The following is a 19,527-nucleotide window of genomic DNA, read 5'->3' on the forward strand; positions in this document are numbered from 1 at the left end:
AAAACAGTGCTGATAAACGAGGGGTCGGAGCAGTGCTCAGGACGTGTGAGCGACGGGTGACCCCGCAGTTACTGTGAGGTAAGAGGGGCCAGGAGAGGAGATGAGGGAGGGGATGGGCACGGTTGGGCCAGCAGAAGACAGGACGATCCTGGCATAGGCGCTCGGATCAACTGAGGAGGCAGAGAGTGAGATGGAAGAGTGCTATTACTTGCTCCTGTTCCAAGCTCCGGAGCAGAGTTCAGGTCAAAGCAAAACTTCGTACACAGCACAGAACTAAAGGGTGCTGGGAGCCTCTCAGCACCATTTGTATCACCCCACGGACGCCCCTGTCTGATCTCAGGTCGATCCATGTCCCCGGCCAGCTCCCCCCTTGCCTCCTGCCAGCCTCACTCACACACCCCGGGCCCCCCCAGCCGCCCGCCTGCACACACCGCTCCGCCCTTCGGCCCGCGCCTCTTCCCCCAGGCCCGGCCTCCCTGCGCCGCACACACGGGCTGCCGCGCCCTGTGCTGCCCTTCACCTTTGCCCGACCGCTCCGCCCTTCGCCATCCAGGCGGCTGCGCGAAACGGGGAGGGCTTGTCTACTGTCCCGGGCCCGTTCTCCGGTGCCATGCTGCCCAACACGGGGTAAGGCCCCCGCCGCTCCTGTCAGCGCTTTCGCCGCGGAACACTGCTTCCTCTCGGCCCCGGCCGCCGCTTCCAGCTCCTCAGGCGGCGGCGGGCAGACCCGCGGGGGATGGGGGAAGGCTGAGGTGGAAGCCGCCTCTGTCCCGACACCGAAAGCCTCTCAGGGCGGGGGGCGAGGTGAACTTCGGCCGTGGGCTCTTCTTCCCCGGGCCTGCGAGCGGCCTTCGCTCGCCCCGCGGGCCCTGCCGGCCCCCGGCCCCTTTCGGCGGCCTGCGAGGGGCGAGCGCGCCCGCGGTGCGGGTCGGGGGCTCCGCGCAGCGGGGAGGCTGGCAGCGGGTCGGGGAGGCTGGCAGCGGGTCCAGGAGGCAAGGGGCAGGTAGGGGCTCGCAGAGGGCCTGGAAGTGTTGGTGAGTATCGTTAGTGGTGTCCTTGAGCGGAGCGGAATAGCTGTCGGAGGACTTGAATCCAAATTAGGTAGTGTAACTGTGACTTTATAGGTATTAAACTCTCCTGTTCTCTCTCTTCCCTGCTCATTCTAAGCCAGTACCTTTTTACCTGCCAATCAAATTTTCTTCCAATAGAGGATCTTAATTTAAAGGCATTTCCTGCCCTTTGGCTTTTCAGAGCCAGCACTGCTAACAGCCAGGAAGATAAGATAGTAGTATTTGCACCTGTATGTTATAAACAGGATTGTTCATTAAATTCCTAATGTATGTGTAAGCAAGTGGCAAAAAGCATCTCTAATGTGAACTGCAGGTTTCTGTATCAGCACTCGTGCTTGGTGAGGAAGGAGCTTGCCTCTCTTGTTTTCCAAGATCCCTGAGGCTGCAGGGCACAGAGGTGAATTTAACCAGCTAAGGTGGAAACAATAATGGTGCAATCTTCACAGTACAGGGTGTAAGCAATTTTAGACAAACATAGGTTTAAAACTCGTGAAGTATTGAAGTATTCTTGTGAACATAACTTGCTCAGGACAGTAAAGTGCTTCAAATTCTGGGCAGTTAATTTGGGAACACGGAATAAGTATTTTAAGAGGTTAGTGCATCTTGCTGGGAGGATGCTGTCACACCAGTTTGCAGAGGATAAATGAAGCTTCTGGAGTGAGGCAGGATTAGAAGTAAAATTAAGGAAGAAGAGAGAATGTTTTGGGTTGTGGTTTTTTTTTTTTTTTTGACACAAAAAGGTATAAAAGGGGTGTGTGAGAGGGTATCAAGTCAGCTCAATGTTTCAGAAGAGATGAAAATTAATTTTTCCTGTTAGTAGGGCGTTGGTTATTTTGGTGAACACTGTTTCTGTGTGCTGTAGAGACAGAATTGGAGATTGTGGAGCTAGAATTGAAGGAAAGGAGCTCCAGAGAGGGTGTGTAGTCAGTGGTGATTGTAAGCCTAGGGGAAAAAGAGGCTTCTGTAGGCTGGAGATGCAGTTGTGCCAAGAAAAAAGAAAATTTGAGGGTGATAGCCAGATAGATAGTGTAGGAAAGGTTGGAGAGGAAAACTAGAGAGTGTAACTGGAGTGAGTAGTGTATGTTCCTTGGCATTTTGAATAGGGTAGTAATTTGGGGAAAGGAATTGAATCTTTGGGTGGTCTCTTCCAGATTGCATCAGTGGATAGATCCAGTTGGAAGGGACCTCAAGAGGTCTCCAGCCCTGCCTCTTGAAGAAAGACAGGTCAATTAGGAGAGGTCAGATAGCTCAAGGCTGTCTGTTTTGGTCTTGGAAACCTCCAAGGCTGGAAGCAGCTCTTTACTGCTTTGTTGCCTGACTCTCATCCTGGGGAATACAGTCCAAACCTCTGCTGTTCAATCCTTTCTTCCAGTTTGAAAGGGCCTGTTGTCTCTCATCCTCCTGCACTGCACCACAGCATGTTTGCTGAGTTCCATCTCCTCCATTCCTGCATAGGTATTGGGGGGCTGCTGCTTCTTCTTTCCCCCAAAGCTGCTTTCCAGGGTGAACTGAGCATGTCACACAAGTGCTGAGCCTCCGGCCATCTCTGTCTCCCACTGGCAGAACCTGCTCCTGTTTCTCAGCATATAGCTTCTATTGAGGGACCCAAAGCTCATTATGGGGTGTGAATGTGGTCTTATGAGTGCCAAACAGAGGGCCATAATCCCTTCCCTCCACCTTTTGGTCATGATGTTCTTGTAGCCCAGGATGCTGGAGCCTCTGTTGCCCAGCACACTGCTGTGTCATGCCCAAATTGTACTCTGCCAGTCGCCCAAGGCCTTTTCCGGAGAGGGCTCCTTAGACATTCAGTCCCATTCTGTATCCTTGCAGGGACTTTTCTTCGCAGACTTTACATCTGTTCTGGTTGAATATGACAAGGCTTCTGTTCACCTAGTCTGTTGGGATCCTCTGGATAGCTTCTGAACCTCTTGTAGTCCACCCCCATGGCATTTTGTCACCTTCTTACCAGGGAACTGTTGAGTTTAGTGCTAAACCTTTAAAAGAAATGATTGCCATTTCTGAAAATGGAGGGTTTTGGCACTTGTGTGTGGCACCCTGCATTGGCATTGTGGTTCTGGACTTGAACTTTATACCACATTGAGGCAGGAGTTTTTGTGTTTAGAGGGCATTGACTAGTAAATTACAGAGGTGTGCTGTCTCATTAGAAAGCAGCATTTCATTTTTACAGCTTACTCGTTTTCCATTGTTGGAGAATGTAGCAACTCTGTTGTGAACAGTGTGTTGCGTCATTTTACAAATGACCCAACATTACAGTGGGAAGTGTAATTGATTGACCTATGTAACCTTCTTGCCTTATGGTGATTGCAGATTTGGGGAGTGGTTTTACCTTCAGTGCTACTGTACTTTGCTGTGTGGTAGCCATTCTTTTTGTACTTAGAGGCTATTTTCTTAGTAAAATGATGAAGGCACTTGTTTTGAAGACTCTGCTAATTACTTTTGCTAAAAGTCAATGGTTTACAAGTTTTGCTTTGCTCTCCCCCTTTATCTTTAGGAAACTAGCAGGATGCACGCTTTTCATCACAGGCGCAAGCCGTGGCATCGGCAAAGCCATTGCTTTGAAAGCTGCCAAGGATGGTGCAAACATTGTGATAGCAGCCAAGACAGCTGAGCCCCATCCGACTCTTTCAGGGACTATCTACACTGCTGCAGCAGAGAGTAAGTTGTAACAAATGAGGAGGGCTTCAGCTGCTGGCCCTGGCTTAATTGTTGTACCTGAGTGGAAAACTGAATAGACTCTCTTAGCTCCAATTCACCTTTAATAGAATAAATCTAGTGCTTCTCTTGCCCTCCAGGAATGCTGGGAGTTATCAAAATATTACTGTAATGAGGATGTATGTGTGTAGATGTGAAAGTGCTGTGTTAATTGAGATGTATATGTGAACCATACACATTCTCGGTGTTAAGGTTTGGGTTTGGCTTCCCTATTATTTATGCAATATGTAAAAAGGCGGCAATTTGTGAGTGCGATTTTCAATGCCTTCTTGAAGCATGTCATTGAATGAGAGATTTTCAATAGTTTCATGGCATTTATTCCATCTGAGAGCAAGTTTTTAAATGTTTAATTTTTTATTTGTGCAGTTGAAGCGGCTGGAGGAAAGGCTTTGCCATGTGTCGTTAACGTGAGGGAGGAACAGCAGATTATTAATGCTGTGGAGAAAGCTGTGAAGACTTTTGGAGGTACACTAAGGTGTGGGGTTGACATTAACAGGCAGTGCTCAAACAAAAAGAGAAAAGAACAGCCTGCTTTTGTCTTTAAATGCTAATGTGAAATGGCTTCTTTTAAAACCAGGGATTGATATTTTGGTGAACAATGCAAGCGCCATCTCTTTGACTGGCACTTTGGAAACAGAAATGAAGAAGGTCAATCTTATGATGGATGTCAATGTACGGGGAACCTACCTTACGTAAGTGTTGAGAGAAGGAAGCAAATTGTAACAAAATGTATACCTCAGTTTCCCTAAGAAATTGTGTAGCTGTCTTGCTGCCCTAGAGTTGGAGAGCAAGTATTCTATGTGTGCTAAGCAGAAATTGCTTGGTTATTGGCCAACTGATTTGAAATTAATATTTCCAGGAATTAATTGCAAATTGCAGTTATTAAGTGTTCACAAGCCCCCCCCATGCAGGTAGAAAGCAGAAACTAGTTTATTTCAAACAGAGGTGCAGCTTGGCTTTGCTAAATGCTGTCTGCTCTTTCAAGTCGAGCAAATGACTAACTCTTTGCATATGTCAAGTGTAGCATCTTGTTTGCTGGCTTTCTTTCTCATCTTTACAGACGTGATACAACTTTGCATAGTTACAAGAGAACCATTAAAGGTGTAACTAAGCAATCTAAAGTGTTCCCTGCCTACATTCAGCTTACCAGTTCTATCATCTATTTAAATTAATGCACCAATATTTGATTTCACAGTTCCTGTAGTCCTTACTTTGCTCATTTTTTGAAATGGATTCAGTAGGTGGGATCATCTTTAGATTTACAAGATGTAATTCAAAATTGCTCTGTTTTAAACTGAAAACATTGATTTTGATGGGGTTTTGTTAATAACAACAAACACAGACCCTTAGGATGATGCAGAATCTCTAAATTCTAAATTAGCTGTTTGATGTAGCTTTTGTATCAGAGTTTTACCTAGAAGAATGTTGTTCCCCTTTGTGCAGATGAATCTGGTTGTCAGATACGATTATATTCCTTCATTTTCTATTGCTAAGAATCAGTGAAGCTATTTGCTATTAGAATAGTATAAAACCACACATAAATAGAAGCTTTCTTAATTGGAGAGACATAGCTTGTAGTTGACATGGAGAGAGAAGGAGGGTGGAAGAAAGACTGCTTGGAGAGTGGTGTTTCTGGCTTCCACCCTGTGATTTCTACTTTTGAAAGCCTGTATGTGTAAGCAGTTCTGTGCTCAGAAAGGAAAATTGGTTTTGGAGCTTGGCATTCCAGAAAACACTCTGTGATATCTCTTGTTAAATCTGTGAATGGACAGTCACTTTCTTGATGGCACATTTAGCTGTTCACAGTTGATGCAGAGTTCCTGAAGTCGTATTTTCTTTAGCTGCTACTCTCACAGAATCATAGAATGAATGGTTTGGGTTGGAAGGGACCTAACTTACTCTACCTTAAAAAGATCAAAAAGATCACTGTGTTGCTGTGAATGGAAGAGTGTATGAAATATTAATACCTCTCAAGGGAAGTTAAAATGGCCTTTTGTCATTGCTTTTATTTGGGAATAAATTGTCAGTTGGAAAGACCTAGTGAAGCATTTGTTGGAACAAGTCCAGAGGAAGGCCTCGAGGATGATCAGGGGGCTGGAGCAGCTCCTGTATGAAGACAGGCTGAGAAAGTTGGGGCTGTTCAGCTTGGAGAAAAGAAACTGCATGGAAACCTTGTAGCAGCCTTCCAGTATCTGAAGGGGCTTGCAATGATGCTGGAGAGGGACTTTTCATTAGGGACTGTAGCAGTACAACAAGGGGTAACAGGTTCAAACTGAAACAGGGGAAGTTCAGGTTAGACATACAGAAGTTCTTTACTGGGAGAGTGCTGAGGCACTGGAACAGGGTGCCCAAAGAAGTGGCAAATGTTCCATTGCTGGCAGTATTCAAGGCCAGGTTGGACAGAGCCTTGGGTGACATGGTTTAGTGTGAGGCATCCGTGACCATGGCAGGGGGATTGGAAATAGATAGATCTTAAGGTCATTTCCAACCCAGACCATTCTGTGACTTCAACCTTTTCTTCCCCTTGCTTTGTATGTTGCCTCTGTAATTTGTAGAGATCTGTTTTCAAATAATGTTTAATAAGTTACAATAGCTAAAAAATAAAAGAAGTGTGGATTTTTTGTCTGAGTGGAATAAGGTAGGGAGGATGTCCCATCTTACAGAGTATACCTGTTGACATATTCTTGGTTCCTTTACATTAGGAAATTGAGATGTGTCTTAGTGAACCTCTCACACTGACACTACAGGGAGTTGAAACCCCAGAATGTTTAAGCAGGTGGTAAATAGTTTACTTTACTGTAATGATTTTGCAGTTGAAGGTATTCCTGCTGTGGCTGACAGTATGCATGGGTCCTGGTGAAGTGTGTAAAGAGTAGGTCACTAATGTGTTGCTGTTCACCCTTTGAAATGCAAACATTTACCTCAGTGCTACAAGTGAAGCCAAATGATGGTTGTGATTTACACATCCGTGTGTAAGTGTGTAAGTTCTGTGTTGAACGAAATAGTGACTTGTCCAGTCAGCAGATAATAGGTTTACAGTTTTGCTTGGAATACTTGTAATAGCCTTTCGCTGTACAATATTATTTATTTATCATGGTTTTAAAGGAGAAATAGGTATGGGATCAGAAGAGAATATATGTATGACTCAGTGGTGCTCTGTTAATTTCACTTGTTGCCTCACGGTGTTTTGTTGTCCCTGTCAAAACTATTACAAGGAGATTGTGGCTTCTGAGCATCTGGAAAATCAGCTTTAGTAGATGCTGCTGCACTATTTGGAGAATGTGGTCCTGTTAGCAGGAATGAATACTACGCCTGAGATAAGTAAACTAGGACAGATTTTGTTTGTTTGTTTATATCAGTTAAATAAGTGATGCAGTTAGGGTCTTGGTGTAGTGTTGGACTTTCATGAAAATGAAAATACTGGTCTACTTGTATGGTTTTACTGTAATTATAGGTGTTCATAAAAAAAGAGGTGACTGATGTGTTTAAATCTACCTTTCAGGTCTAAAACATGCCTTCCCCACTTGAGAAAGAGTAAGAACCCCCATATTCTGAACCTCAGCCCACCTATGAATATGAATCCCATGTGGTTCAAAAATCATTGTGGTGAGTAGCTTTTGGAACCTTTGTTGTTACTTTTTTGAGAACCATGTAAATACTTGGTGAAATGTGCAGGAGTGCCAGCCCAGAATTCCAGGTCTTGTATTTTTAGCACTATATACAGGCTGGCCCTAATGGTTCCTCAGAGTATTTCATACCTAACATAAATAAACTATTTTATGGGAAAATATATAGCAAGTTTCATGGCCTAATACATCCTTTGCATTTTCAAGAATATTTTCAAGGTAAGAGTCTGTGCTTTTTCATGGAAATTCTGAAGACTAGAAAACGTTTTCTGTTCCAAATAGAGAATGAGATCCAAAATTTATTTTCTTACTGACTCAGCTTCTCACTTGATACAATAGAGATAAAGCTGAATGTTGTCTTTTAAAACGGAAATTAATTTTGAAGTTGGAAAGCAACCCCATTTTTTCTTGACATTAATGTTGCTTATGTTGAAACTGTAAAACAACCTTTCAGTTTTGGACAGTTGTCATGTTAAAATCTTCCAGCAAGTCCCAGTTCTTTCCCAGAAATGTTTCCCATCTCACAAGAGGTAGATGACAAAGATTTAGATTTTTTTATTTTTAAATTTTTCTATTTTTTAATTTATTTTTTCGTTCTGTTTTTGTTTTCCATAGGATACAACTTGGGTTGTTAGCAGCTAGTATGCCTTAGGATACCTTTAAAAATTCATCATTCTTGTCAATGTGCTGTATAAAAAGTACAACAAAATGACCCTACAGCTAGGCTTCAGTTGTTGTTTTTGCCACAGCATCTTATCTTAGCTCTTTCTTTATTTGTAGTGAAAATCTGGCAGACTACAGCTTGTATCTGCTGGGGTGGTGGTGAGAAGGGAGAGATTTTGACTCTAGGAAGATACTGGTTTGTCCCCCAAAACTTAATTTTCCTTATGACAAAAATAATTCTTTCTTTTTCTTTTTTTTTTTTTTCTCCTTCACATTGAAGTTCTGTTGATAGACTGTAACTTTCCTTTTTTAAACTTCTTGTCTTAGCTTATACCATTTCAAAATATGGAATGTCCATGTGCGTCTTGGGAATGGCAGAAGAATTTAGAGGAGAAGTTGCTGTCAATGCTTTATGGCCTAAAACAGGTGATTTTTTTTTTTTTTTTTTTTAATGGTACTGAAACAATGGCTTTCTGTATTTTGTGCTCTACAGCATGTTTTATTTGACTTTGAATATACTTCAAACTTCTGTAATTGATTCAGGAGACCAAGCACTTCTTACGCATATTCTTTGCATATCAAAGAATATGCATAAGAACATACGTATTCTTTTATGCATATTTGTCATCTTGCACTGGTGCTGGCTTTCATTTGTTGTTCACACTAGACCATTGCCACTTTGATATAAACGCTAGTTTGCAACCCGTTCAACCCTTTCAGTTGGCTGAAGCATCTGCATAGTCGCATGGGTTGTGTGTGTTCTTTATGATGCACTCGGAGTTTTGATTGAACAAAATCACAACAGTACTAGCATGCTTTCATTGGTAGGAATTACGTATTTGTCTATGTAATACTATTAAGAATTCCTTGCTAGTTAAATTGCCAAAACATAGGTAGAACTAACAAGATATGTGCCTCTGTAAATGCAGAAATAATTCTGTTCCTGGAAGTTTCAGCGCAGTGGGCAAGCAAAATTTTGTTCACAGAACCATCTGCTTGCAAGCATCAGGAAATTAAAGAGCTCTGTGGAAGAAAAATAACCTGATGCTCCCATGTTGTATTAACTTAAGTTTGTTGTTTATGAGTCAGTTAGGATCACTGCTGCTGTTAAACATCTGGTCAGCTGTTTGCTGAAGAGGCCAGTCTCTTTACCTCAAATTCGTCTCTGTACAGAAATGATACTGTTGTTAATATCAGCAAAGAAAGGATAATCCTGCCCTTTAATGATGGGAGCCCAGTCACTGTGCTATGAAACACTACAACAGCACTTCATTCCCTTACCTAGTGAAGGGAGGAAAGAAGGAATAAAATCACAGAATCATAGAATACTTAGGGTTGGAAAGGACCTTAAGATCATCAAGTTTCAACCCACCTGCCAGGGACACCACACACTAAACCATGTCACCCAAGGCTCTGTCACTACAGTCCCTAATGAAGTCCCTCCCCAGCATCCTTGTAGGCCCCCTTCAGATACTGGAAGGCTGCTATGAGGTCTTCACGCAGCCTTCTCTTCTCCAGGCTGAACAGCCCCAGCTTTCTCAGCCTGTCTTCATATGGGAGGTGCTCCAGTCCCCTGATCATCCTCGTGGCCCTCCTCTGGACTTGTTCCAACAGTTCCATGTCCTTATGTTGAGGACACCAGAACTGCACACAATACTCCAGGTGAGGTCTCACAAGAGCAGAGTAGAGGGGCAGGATCACCTCCTTTGACCTGCTGGTCACGCTCCTTTTGATGCAGCCCAGGATACGGTTGGCTTTCTGGGCTGCGAGCGCACACTGAAGCTGGCTCATGTTCATTTTCTCATCAACCAACACCCCCAAGTCCTTCTCCGCAGGGCTGCTCTGAATCTCTTCTCTGCCCAACCTGTAGCTGTGCCTGGGATTGTCAAGGAAGAAGAAACGAAACATGGAGCAAGATCCTCTTCTGTGCCTGGAGCTCCAGTGTGAGAAGTGTTTGTCCCCAGACGCTTTTCAGTGTTTTCCTGTTAGGAGTTGCAGGCCCCTTTTAACTTCTGTTGTGACCTAGAACTCTATGATTTGCTTTCTTTGAAGTGAGGAATATGAGCAAAACTTAATTATTTATTTCGAATAAAAGCAGCTGGGTTTCTTTGCTTAAATGCTTTAGGGAATACTCAGTTGAACACTTGGATTAGTATCTGTGACCGACTTGGTTCCTTTTCATAGGTCTGGATGCCTGCATCCTGATTTCTCCGAGGAAATGGGTGCGTCATAATCCTGCTTGCACCATCAGTTTTATCCATAGAAATATTTTGATAAGGGATTGACTTTTGTAATGCTAATTGTATCATTTATGATAACTATATCATCACAAAACCTGTACTGTCTAATTTGAAGAGGATAAGATCTTAGTGTTTGATGTGTTGAAGGCAACTGCGCATATTACTTCAGGGTCTGGATTGCCTTCCTGGCAGTGGAGTGAAAGCTCGCCCTTCAGGTTTTGGGTCTGGTGTATTTTTCTGTTTCTGCAGGAGATAGAAGAAATATGTGCTTGTTTTCACATACTTGCTTCTTGAGTGCTCCAGGAAAAACTCAGAAAAGTTTCAGTGGAGATTTCCCAAGATCTTTGTTATCTGGAATAGAGCCACAAAACTTGGTTTTTAAAGCCTTTAGCTCACTAGACCTCATGTCCATTCCATCTGACTTGTCCCCAAAATGCCGCTGCATTAAAACTCATAAATGAGTTTTATATTTCCTCAGAATCTTATATGTAGAAATTTGGTTTTCCATTAGCAGAGATAATCTTTTACCTACCATTTTGTGGGGTTTTTTTGTCACTGATTAAGCAATGTAAATTGTATGTGGGATTTAGGGACAGCAAAGGAATTGATGTAGAGTATCTCATTCAGACAGAGGTGTGGTGTCAAACTACGGACAACTTTACTGATTTGCCTTCTTTTCTAATGCAAAAAGGTGTTACAAGATTACGTGTGTCTTGTAAATGCACATACTTACAAGCTGTATAGGCACATTATCTGCACACTTCACAGCTTTCTGATTCTTAAAACACCTCTATGATTCTGGATATGCTGTGGAAAACATCCACTACTATTGTGGAAATGAGTCGGTGGTTTTATGGGTCCCAGTGTAGTGTTGAAACCTGGAAGTGTTGATAGCAGGAAGCTGTCTTCCTGCAGAGACCAGTTGGTTATACTAAATCTTCATTTTACAATGTAGGTGTTTCCCCCCACCCATCTGATTAATTCAGCCTCATGTTTTCCATGGCAAGGGAAAACAGAACCTAGAAGAATTTGTCTACCCACTCACGATGAAGAATTTTTCAGAAGGATGGCTAACTTTTCAGGCAGAAGTTACATTAAATCTTATGTTGCATAGTTGAATACATGATTTCTTTCCCACGTTTGCGTATGCTGTAGCACTCCAAGTGTCAGTAATAGTACCAGTGTCCCAGATACAGTCTGGTATTAAAGGAACTTCTACAAAATCTGATGTTCTTATGAGGGGAAAGCCAAACCAAAGAAAAGCTTCTTTCTCTTGTGCATTAGAGTGCCACTGTGTACCTGCTAAAACAAGAAAGACTTTAACACTGCAGAAGTTGACAGTTGTTACAGAGTGCAGCTGATATTTGTTTCCCCCAGGAACATGCAGAACCATGAGGCTTGGAAGTGCAGGCAGATTCAGTTTACAAATGACAACAGTATATTCTAATAAATGCATTTTTTAAATAATGATTTCTCTATGTGGGATGCTGCAAAGTAATTTAAAAAGTAATTAAGCTTTATATAAAACCAAAGATTTGCAGATAGAGCTTTGTATTTGCGGAATCCATTCTTGCTCATTTGGTTTAAGACTGTTAGAAACATTAGATGAGCTCTCGGAATTTATATAAATCATTGATGCCTCCTTGAAAACTGAAGTGCCCTCAAGTATGAAAGACGATAATAATGTGCAAATTCTCCAGCACAAAAAAATGTTCTTTCAAAAGGTTTATCTTCCAGAAATGACAAAGTTAACTACTTCATGTGGTCACCAGAGAGATAGAGACACAGGCTTCCATGGTATCTAAAATACAGTTGCAAAGCTCCTAATTAAAAAATCCACTGTAATCTCATACAAGTGTGATTAGCCTCAGTGCTAGTATGTATGCCAGTATTTGTTGATTAACCGGATTCTTGAAACACGTGAAAGTATGCTGGTAATGAGACGCTAGGAACTCTCCATTTATCTTCATATAAAGCACTTTATATAAAATAGGTGGAACAATGGGCAGCCAGACTGTGAGGCAGTAGCTCAGTTTAAAACATTTTTGATTCAGTATGTGCACATAGGTTCACTGTGATCAGAATAATAGTAGTTGATACTAACAGAGAAGTGGCAGAAGCATGGCCAGGAGAAGGGAACAGGTTAGTGGAATATATTAAGGTCAAGAGAGCCTGATAAATTTCATCAGAATATTAGGCAGAAATACTATCTGAACTGTTGGTAGTTAATGAAAAAAATCCAGCAACCATCCTTCAGGACAGATCACATTTGAGAGGATCAAAGAAAGGCAAATTTACTTCCTATCCTTAAAAATGGGAAGGCTGCCCAGAGAGACCTAGGAATATGTACTAGTCCATCTATTTGCTGCTTTTTATTTGGGTGTGTGTTCATAGCAGTTCAGTTGATTTGGAAAAGAAGAGAAGCTGAGGTTGGTCAAAGGTAAATTAAACCTAGGGGCTAATCCACACCACAGAAGAGTAAATACAGAAGTCAACAAGGACATCTACCCACTCTTGCATTTTCCTAGGAAACATTTGATGGAATCTCCTGGCTAGCATTGAAGACTGCTGTTGTTTTTGCCAGTCCCTACTCTGGAAGTTGAATGATCCAGCTCAGATGAATGTGTCCTGCGCAATGCCTGTTCTTTGCTTTTTAAGGGATGCTGGGATCATTTCTGAATCAGAGCTGCTGTTACTGTGTGGAATTGGAAACACTGGAAGGAGGACAGAATTGATTTGAAGTCAGGTTTACCCTTCTACTCCAAGGACCTGCCAGCCCCAGTTGTAGGAGAGGGTTTGCAAATTTGTCCCAAAACCTGGGGGCAGAGTGGTGAGTCTTGGCTAGCAGATGGGAAAAAAGTAACAAAGCGGAACTGTATGTGGAGAAAACAGTAACATGGCAAATGCCAAAAGCTACAATGAAATAGCTGCTCTGTGGAACAGGATGAAAGAAAAATGGGAGATACCTCAACCTGGAAGAGCAAATAACAGGCTTGAACTGGAGCATGCCACAGTGTTAGTAGCATCTTTAGAAGAAGAATAACAAAGAGTAGTGGAATGATGCAGAACTTAGTAGAATTGGTTAATAAAACAACCAGAAGTTTAGGAGATCTGGATTGTATTCTTGTGCCAAACAGCCTTTCTGTGGAATATGGAACAAGTTACTTGAAATTCTGCTTTTTGGTTTGTCATTAATCTTGAAGAAGCAGTTCATTATTTCATGAGAGTTATTACATGGTTAAAATTAAGCATCAAGATTTTTCAGTGTGATAATCACCAAAGGAAAGATCCCTTAATGATTGATGAGCCAAACATTCACTTTGAGAAAAATAGTTGTTCTGTTAGGTTTTCATGTCCAGAATAATCTGGTTATCCAGGGGGGTTCACTGGTAAAAGGATAGAGGGGATTTCATAAATCGTTTTGCTCGTTATCCCTCTTTTTGGTTCCTTTAATAGTTTTCTTGGTTTTTACTGGTGCTGTTAGAGAATGATTTGTTGGTCGGTAGTATTTCATAGCTTTATCTTGATACAGTCTTTTGCATGAAAGGAAAACAAAAGTCTGTATGCTTGCCAGAGAAATGGGCATTTCATGTCGTCACTGTTAAAGCTTTGTTTTTTTATCCTCCAAACTTTCTAGCCATACATACAGCTGCTATGGATATGCTAGGAGGATCTGGAATAGAAAAACAGTGCAGAAAAACAGACATCATTGCAGATGCTGCATATTGCATTTTAACAAAACCAAAAAGTTTCACTGGAAACTTCATTATTGATGAAGCTCTGCTGAGAGAAGAAGGAGTTAAGGATTTTGATGTCTATGCAATTGCACCAGGTAATACACATCTTTAAGGTGAGAAGTAAGTTCAGGAAGGAGGGAAGGCAGTATGGAGAATACTAACATAGTTTTGTTTATAGGGGCTCTTAATCACAGAATCATAGAATAGTTAGAGTTGGAAAGGACCTTAAGATCATCCAGTTCCAACCCCCCTGCCATGGGCAGGGACACCTCACACTAAACCGTGTCACCCAAGGCTCTGTCCAGTCTGGCCTTGAACACCGCCAAGGATGGAGCATTCACAACTTCCTTGGGCAACCCATTGCAGTGCCTCACCACCCTCACAGTAAAGAACTTCCGCCTTATATCCAATCTAAACTTCCCCTGTTTAAGTTTGAACCCGTTACCCCTTGTCCTATCACTGCAGTCCCTAATGAAGAGTCCCTCCCCAGCATCCTTATAGGCCCCCTTCAGATACTGGAAGGCTGCTATGCGGTCTCCACGCAGCCTTCTCTTCTCCAGGCTGAAGAGCCCCAACTTTCTAAGCCTGTCTTCTAAACTAATTAGTTTGTAAAGAGTTGCTTTGCTTCACTGAAGAGTCTAACCATAAAATCCTAGTAAATTAAAAAATTGTCATAGAATGGTTTGGGTTGGAAGGGACCTTAAAGATCATCTAGCTCCAGCCCCCTGCTATGGGCAGGGACGCCTTCCACTAGACCAGGTTGCTCAAGGTCTTGTCCAACCTGGCCTTGAACACTGCCAGGGATGGGGCAGCCACAGCTTCTCTGGACAGCCTGTGTCAGTGCCTCGTTACTCCCACAGTGAAAAATTTCTACCTAATGTCTAATCTCGGTCTCCCCTCTGTCAGCTTAAAGCAATTCCCCCTTGTAAAAAGTCCCTCTCCAAACTCTTGTAGGTCCCCTGTACATACTGTTATAAGATCCTTCTCCTCAAGGCTGCTAACTTATTCTCCACCCAGCCATTAGCTATACTTGGGATTGCTCCAGTGCAGATGCAGGGCCTTGTACTTGGCCTTCTTGAACTTCATGAGGTTGGCATTGGCCATGTCTCAAGCGTGTCAGGGTCCCTCTGGATGGCATCTCTTCCCTTCAGCACGTTGAGCGCACCACACAGCTTGGTGTTGTTAGCAAACTTGTTGAGAGTGCGTCAGTCCCACTCTCCATGTCACCAACAAAGATGTTGAACAGTGTCGATCCCAGCACCAACTTGTCAGGGACACCGCTTGTCACTGACCTCCACATGGACCTCGAGCCGTTGACCGCAACTCTTTTGAGAGTGACCATCCAGCTAGTTCCTTTTTCACGGAGCGGTCCATCTCAGTGGATAAGGAATTATAATGGTCAAATCAGTTCCTCTCCCATTCAGACATAAAGATGTTGCGTGGGCAATGTCAAATACCTTGCATAAGTCCAGGTGGATAAAGTCAGTTGCTCTTATCTACCAATGCAGTGGCCCCATTGTAGAAGGCCACCAAATTTGTCAGACGTGATTTGCCTTTAGTGAAGTCATGTTGGCTGTCACCAGTCAGCCCCTTATTGTCCATGTGCTTTAGCATGGTTTCCAGGAGGGTCTGCTCCATGATCTTGCTGGCCACCATGGTGAGACTGACTGGCGTGCAGTTCCCTAGGTCTTTCTTTTCTCCCTATTTAAAAGTAGGGGTTATGTTTCCTCTTTTCAAGTCAGCAGGAACTTCACCAGTCTACCATGACTTCTCAAATATGTTACATAATGGCCTGGCAGGTACATCCACCGGTTTTCTCAGGGCCCACGGGTGCATCTTGTCAGGTTGCATGCAGTTCTGCACCTTCAGGTTCCTATTTAATGGAAAGAATTATTTGCCGATTTTTAATGAAAAGAAAATGTACCTGCTCTGTAGATGTATATGTTACTGTTTAGCAGCTAGTGAGATGGTTTGTTTTTTCTTCAAATGTCTTTCATTGCAACTTTAAGAGACTTTTAGGTCAGATTTTAAATGAAACAGACTCTAAGCATGTTATTTCCTGCTATGTCTTTTCTTCAAATTGTAGTTTATTTACTTAAACAACTTCGCTGTAGTTTTATATGAAACGCATTCCTGTTTGTACTATCCGCCTTTGCTTGGACTTACAGTTTTCCTCTGTTTTAGGTCACCCCCTGATACCTGACTTCTTCTTGGATCTTGAAACTGACATGATAGGCAGGAAACAAGAAGGATATGGTAAGGAAAGCACTGTGTGTAAAAGTCCATAATTTCTGACAATATCGAATCCTCTTGCTATTTCAAGATGTCTTTTCTTTTTTCCCAAGAGCTGGGACTCCACTGAAGCTATTTGACAAAAATCTTTTATCATTTGGAGAGTAAAATTTAATGGAAGTCACTCTGTACCAAAGCTAGGAAAAAAATGTTCTTTTTTAGAAGAAAAGTTCCTTTCTGCAGGACTTTCATGATAGAAAATCAGAGCCTTATTTTGAGAAGTCTTCTCTTAACCATCTGAATTGTGGTAGTGTAAATATCATGGAAAAATACTGCTAGAATAAGAAATTGAATAGCAGACGGCATATTTTACGGGAGGGTCTCATTTGCCTTGCTAAATTTATATTAAAGAGCACAACATAGAGCCTCCATTGCTTCTTAGACAAAACTTGCGCATTTACACAACTTAAATATCTCTTAGATGAAATGGAAAAGTGTTCTACAGAAAAGCATTGGTTTTGGTTTTTCAGAATTGCAGTGTGTCAAGTAGGAGGGCAACCAAGAATGCTGAACAGGTCACATAGGAGTGGTAAAATAGGAGTAAGAGAGAGGCAGAGGAGCAAGGTTGGAACAGAGTCACTTTCCCTTAGAAATGCCATTTGAGCAGTCACACTAAGGCTGTTCTGCCAGGGACACATTTTGTTGGTTCCCTGGGCCTCATAATGCGGGTTACTTTGTAGGGAGCCACAGAATAGTCTTACCTGGGTTTTTGATACTGAAGACACCAAAGAGACTCTCTGCAACATTTTTAGAGGCTGTTCAGCCTTGTAAATGGCTGTCCTTTGTTGTAAAGTGTATGTGTTCTCTGCAGTACAGTAAAATGCTGATTGAAGGAGTGAATGGATTTACAGCTTAGAAGCCTTTGCAGAAGAATGAATGAAGATATCCATATTCTTAGCAAGATAAACAAAGCAGAAGTATTTTGAAATGCAAGTGGCGTTTATTAATGACACTGATTTATTTTATGTGGGAGCTGTCAGGAGTGTATGGATTGTGTTAGAAATCAGTGTGCTGCGTAAGCATCTGTGAACAGTGAGAATTATAACCTTTCTGTGGTTTTATTTTCACTTTTCTTTGACATACTAGGAAATGAAATACATTGCAGAATTATGTTCAGTGCTGTACACCTGTTCAGATTCCTAGGTGCAAAAACCATCCTTTGTCAGTATCTTTACTAAAATACTAATTTTCCTTACTATGGAGCTCAAAGTTTTTCAAATTAAGTTTTCTGTGCATGTTTTTACATGCAGTTTTAAGATGTTTTGCATTTGAAAGAGGAAAATAATCACTGTCTTGTAGGTGGTTCCCAAGCATTCAAGGAGGAAAAGAAATTAAGCGGATCCCATCAAGAAGGATCAGAATCTGCTGCAGCCAAGCTGTTGAGTCCTGTTGCAGAAACATTCAGAGTTATTCAGGGAGCAATAACTGAAGAGTATGTGAGAACCACTCAGGGCGTCTTTCAGTTTGAGTTATCCGGTAAGACTCTCACTTACACAACCTCCACGTGCTCACACTCCTAGCAGAAGGCATGGGGTGTTTTCAGACAGGAACATTCGCCTCTTCCCAGCCAGTCCCAACACAGACCACCTTCTGTTTCTTTCCATGGGATGCTCCTTGGGCCCAGCTCCGGCCTGCATGGGAGCTGCTGCTGCTCCTGGGGTTCCTGGGGTGGCTGTGCCCCATGCACAGGGTTCTGGAGATGATAGACGGGAGCACTCAGAGGCCGTGATGAAAGCACCAGCTGCCACCAGCTCTGTCAGCAGCACGCTGCCTTGGGGCTCTCCTGCTGCTGGCACCTGCATGGGGCTGGCTCTGCCAGCGCATGGGGCAAGCACGGCCAGCACAAGCACCGTCCTGTAACTGCTCCCAGATGGGCATGGCAGCTGCTGTTTGACAGGGAGGAGCTGGGAAGGTTGTGCTCTGCTGCCTCGTCACCTCCTTTCTTACTGTCTGTTCAGGTGATGAAGGAGGCACCTGGTACATTGACCTGAAAACCAAGGGAGGGAACGCTGGTTCTGGGAAGCCTCCTCTGAAGGCTGATGTGGTTATGAGCATGTCCAGTACCGACTTCGTGAAAATGTTCACAGGTGAGTGACAGGGGTGTTTGCCGGGGTGGTGGTGCCCAGAAAACCTGCTGATGAGCAGATGGCAGCCTCTGGGCTTTGTGGTCCTGGTGTGGAGGGGCTGTGGACTTCTTCCGGCTCAGCTGAAACTCCTCAGTGTTTCAGAACTCTTCTGTCCTGTGAGCAGGAAGAGCACACAAGCTGATAACTGCTGTTACCAGACATTGCAACGTTAGCAGCCAGTGTAGCTTCAGAAAGAATCAGGTCAATCTGTTGGCTTCTGCCCTGCACATCTCCAGTGTGTGTTTCCTAAATGTGTGCTGCTTGAATTTGGTAGGAAAGTAACTTGGTTTGTTTATTCTCCGCTCAGAGACCCCAAGTTGTATGGTCTTGTCTCAGTTAAAATCAGTCATGATCTGATAATTTTTTTACATGACAGCATACGACATCTGATGCAATTTGGCTCTCTTACTGAGTTTTTTCTGGCTCCAGAGAAGTTTTTTACTGGTTTCCTAAGTGTGCGCTGCTTTAACAGCAGAACTTGGTTATCAGTATAGCTGCTAGGTCTTGCTGTAGTGGCATTATATTTTGCTGTGCACAGGCTGTCACCGATTCCTTCTAATTTTTGATGCTTCTATTTCTTCTTTTTAGGTAAACTAAAGCCAACCCTGGCCTTCATGACAGGAAAATTAAGGATTAAAGGTAACATGGCACTGGCAATAAAGCTTGAGAAGATGTTGACACAGCTTAACTCTAAACTGTGAGTGGGAACTCTTACCAGCAGAACTGTGGCCTTTCATATATAAGTGCAATGCTATTTTAAAATGGTAGTCCTTGGTTTTCTCTGATGTAATAATACAAGTATGGATGAAGTGTAAGATTTTTTTAGAGAAGAAATAACCGTTTGATTTAGACAAGAAGGTGTTTTTCATTAAACAAATTGCTTCTCAAGAATACCTGTATCAGTTTGTTGGTGTTTTCTTTATTTCTGCTCCTCTGGATCAATGAAGGACTCCTAAAGTGAGGTTTTTTTCCTCCACATAGTTGCTTGCACAGCTGTCCCATCAAAAATGTAAATGCAAATGGAAATCTCATTAATTAAT

At 42.7% G+C, this 19,527-nt stretch overlaps 1 protein-coding gene across 2 annotated transcripts; it reads left to right on the plus strand.

Annotated features, from left to right (window-relative positions):
* Nucleotides 1-610: 610 nt before the first annotated feature.
* Nucleotides 611-19,188, plus strand: HSDL2 (hydroxysteroid dehydrogenase like 2; the record flags this gene model as incomplete). 2 transcript variants are annotated; one of them, XM_080638175.1, is made up of 11 exons in its annotated part: nucleotides 611-627; nucleotides 3,583-3,746; nucleotides 4,170-4,268; nucleotides 4,381-4,495; nucleotides 7,306-7,409; nucleotides 8,420-8,518; nucleotides 13,970-14,164; nucleotides 16,254-16,325; nucleotides 17,661-17,837; nucleotides 18,320-18,448; nucleotides 19,076-19,188. In XM_080638175.1, the coding sequence occupies 11 exons, from the start codon at nucleotides 611-613 to the stop codon at nucleotides 19,186-19,188; spliced, it is 1,284 nt and encodes a 427-aa protein (XP_080494301.1). The 2 variants fall into 2 exon arrangements, with proteins under 2 accessions (XP_080494301.1, XP_080494302.1); XM_080638176.1 differs by having other exon boundaries at nucleotides 17,673-17,837.
* Nucleotides 19,189-19,527: the final 339 nt, after the last annotated feature.

This window comes from Psittacula echo (assembly GCF_963264785.1).
Source record: "Psittacula echo genome assembly, chromosome: Z".
In the NCBI taxonomy this organism is placed as follows: Eukaryota; Metazoa; Chordata; class Aves; order Psittaciformes; family Psittacidae; genus Psittacula; species Psittacula echo.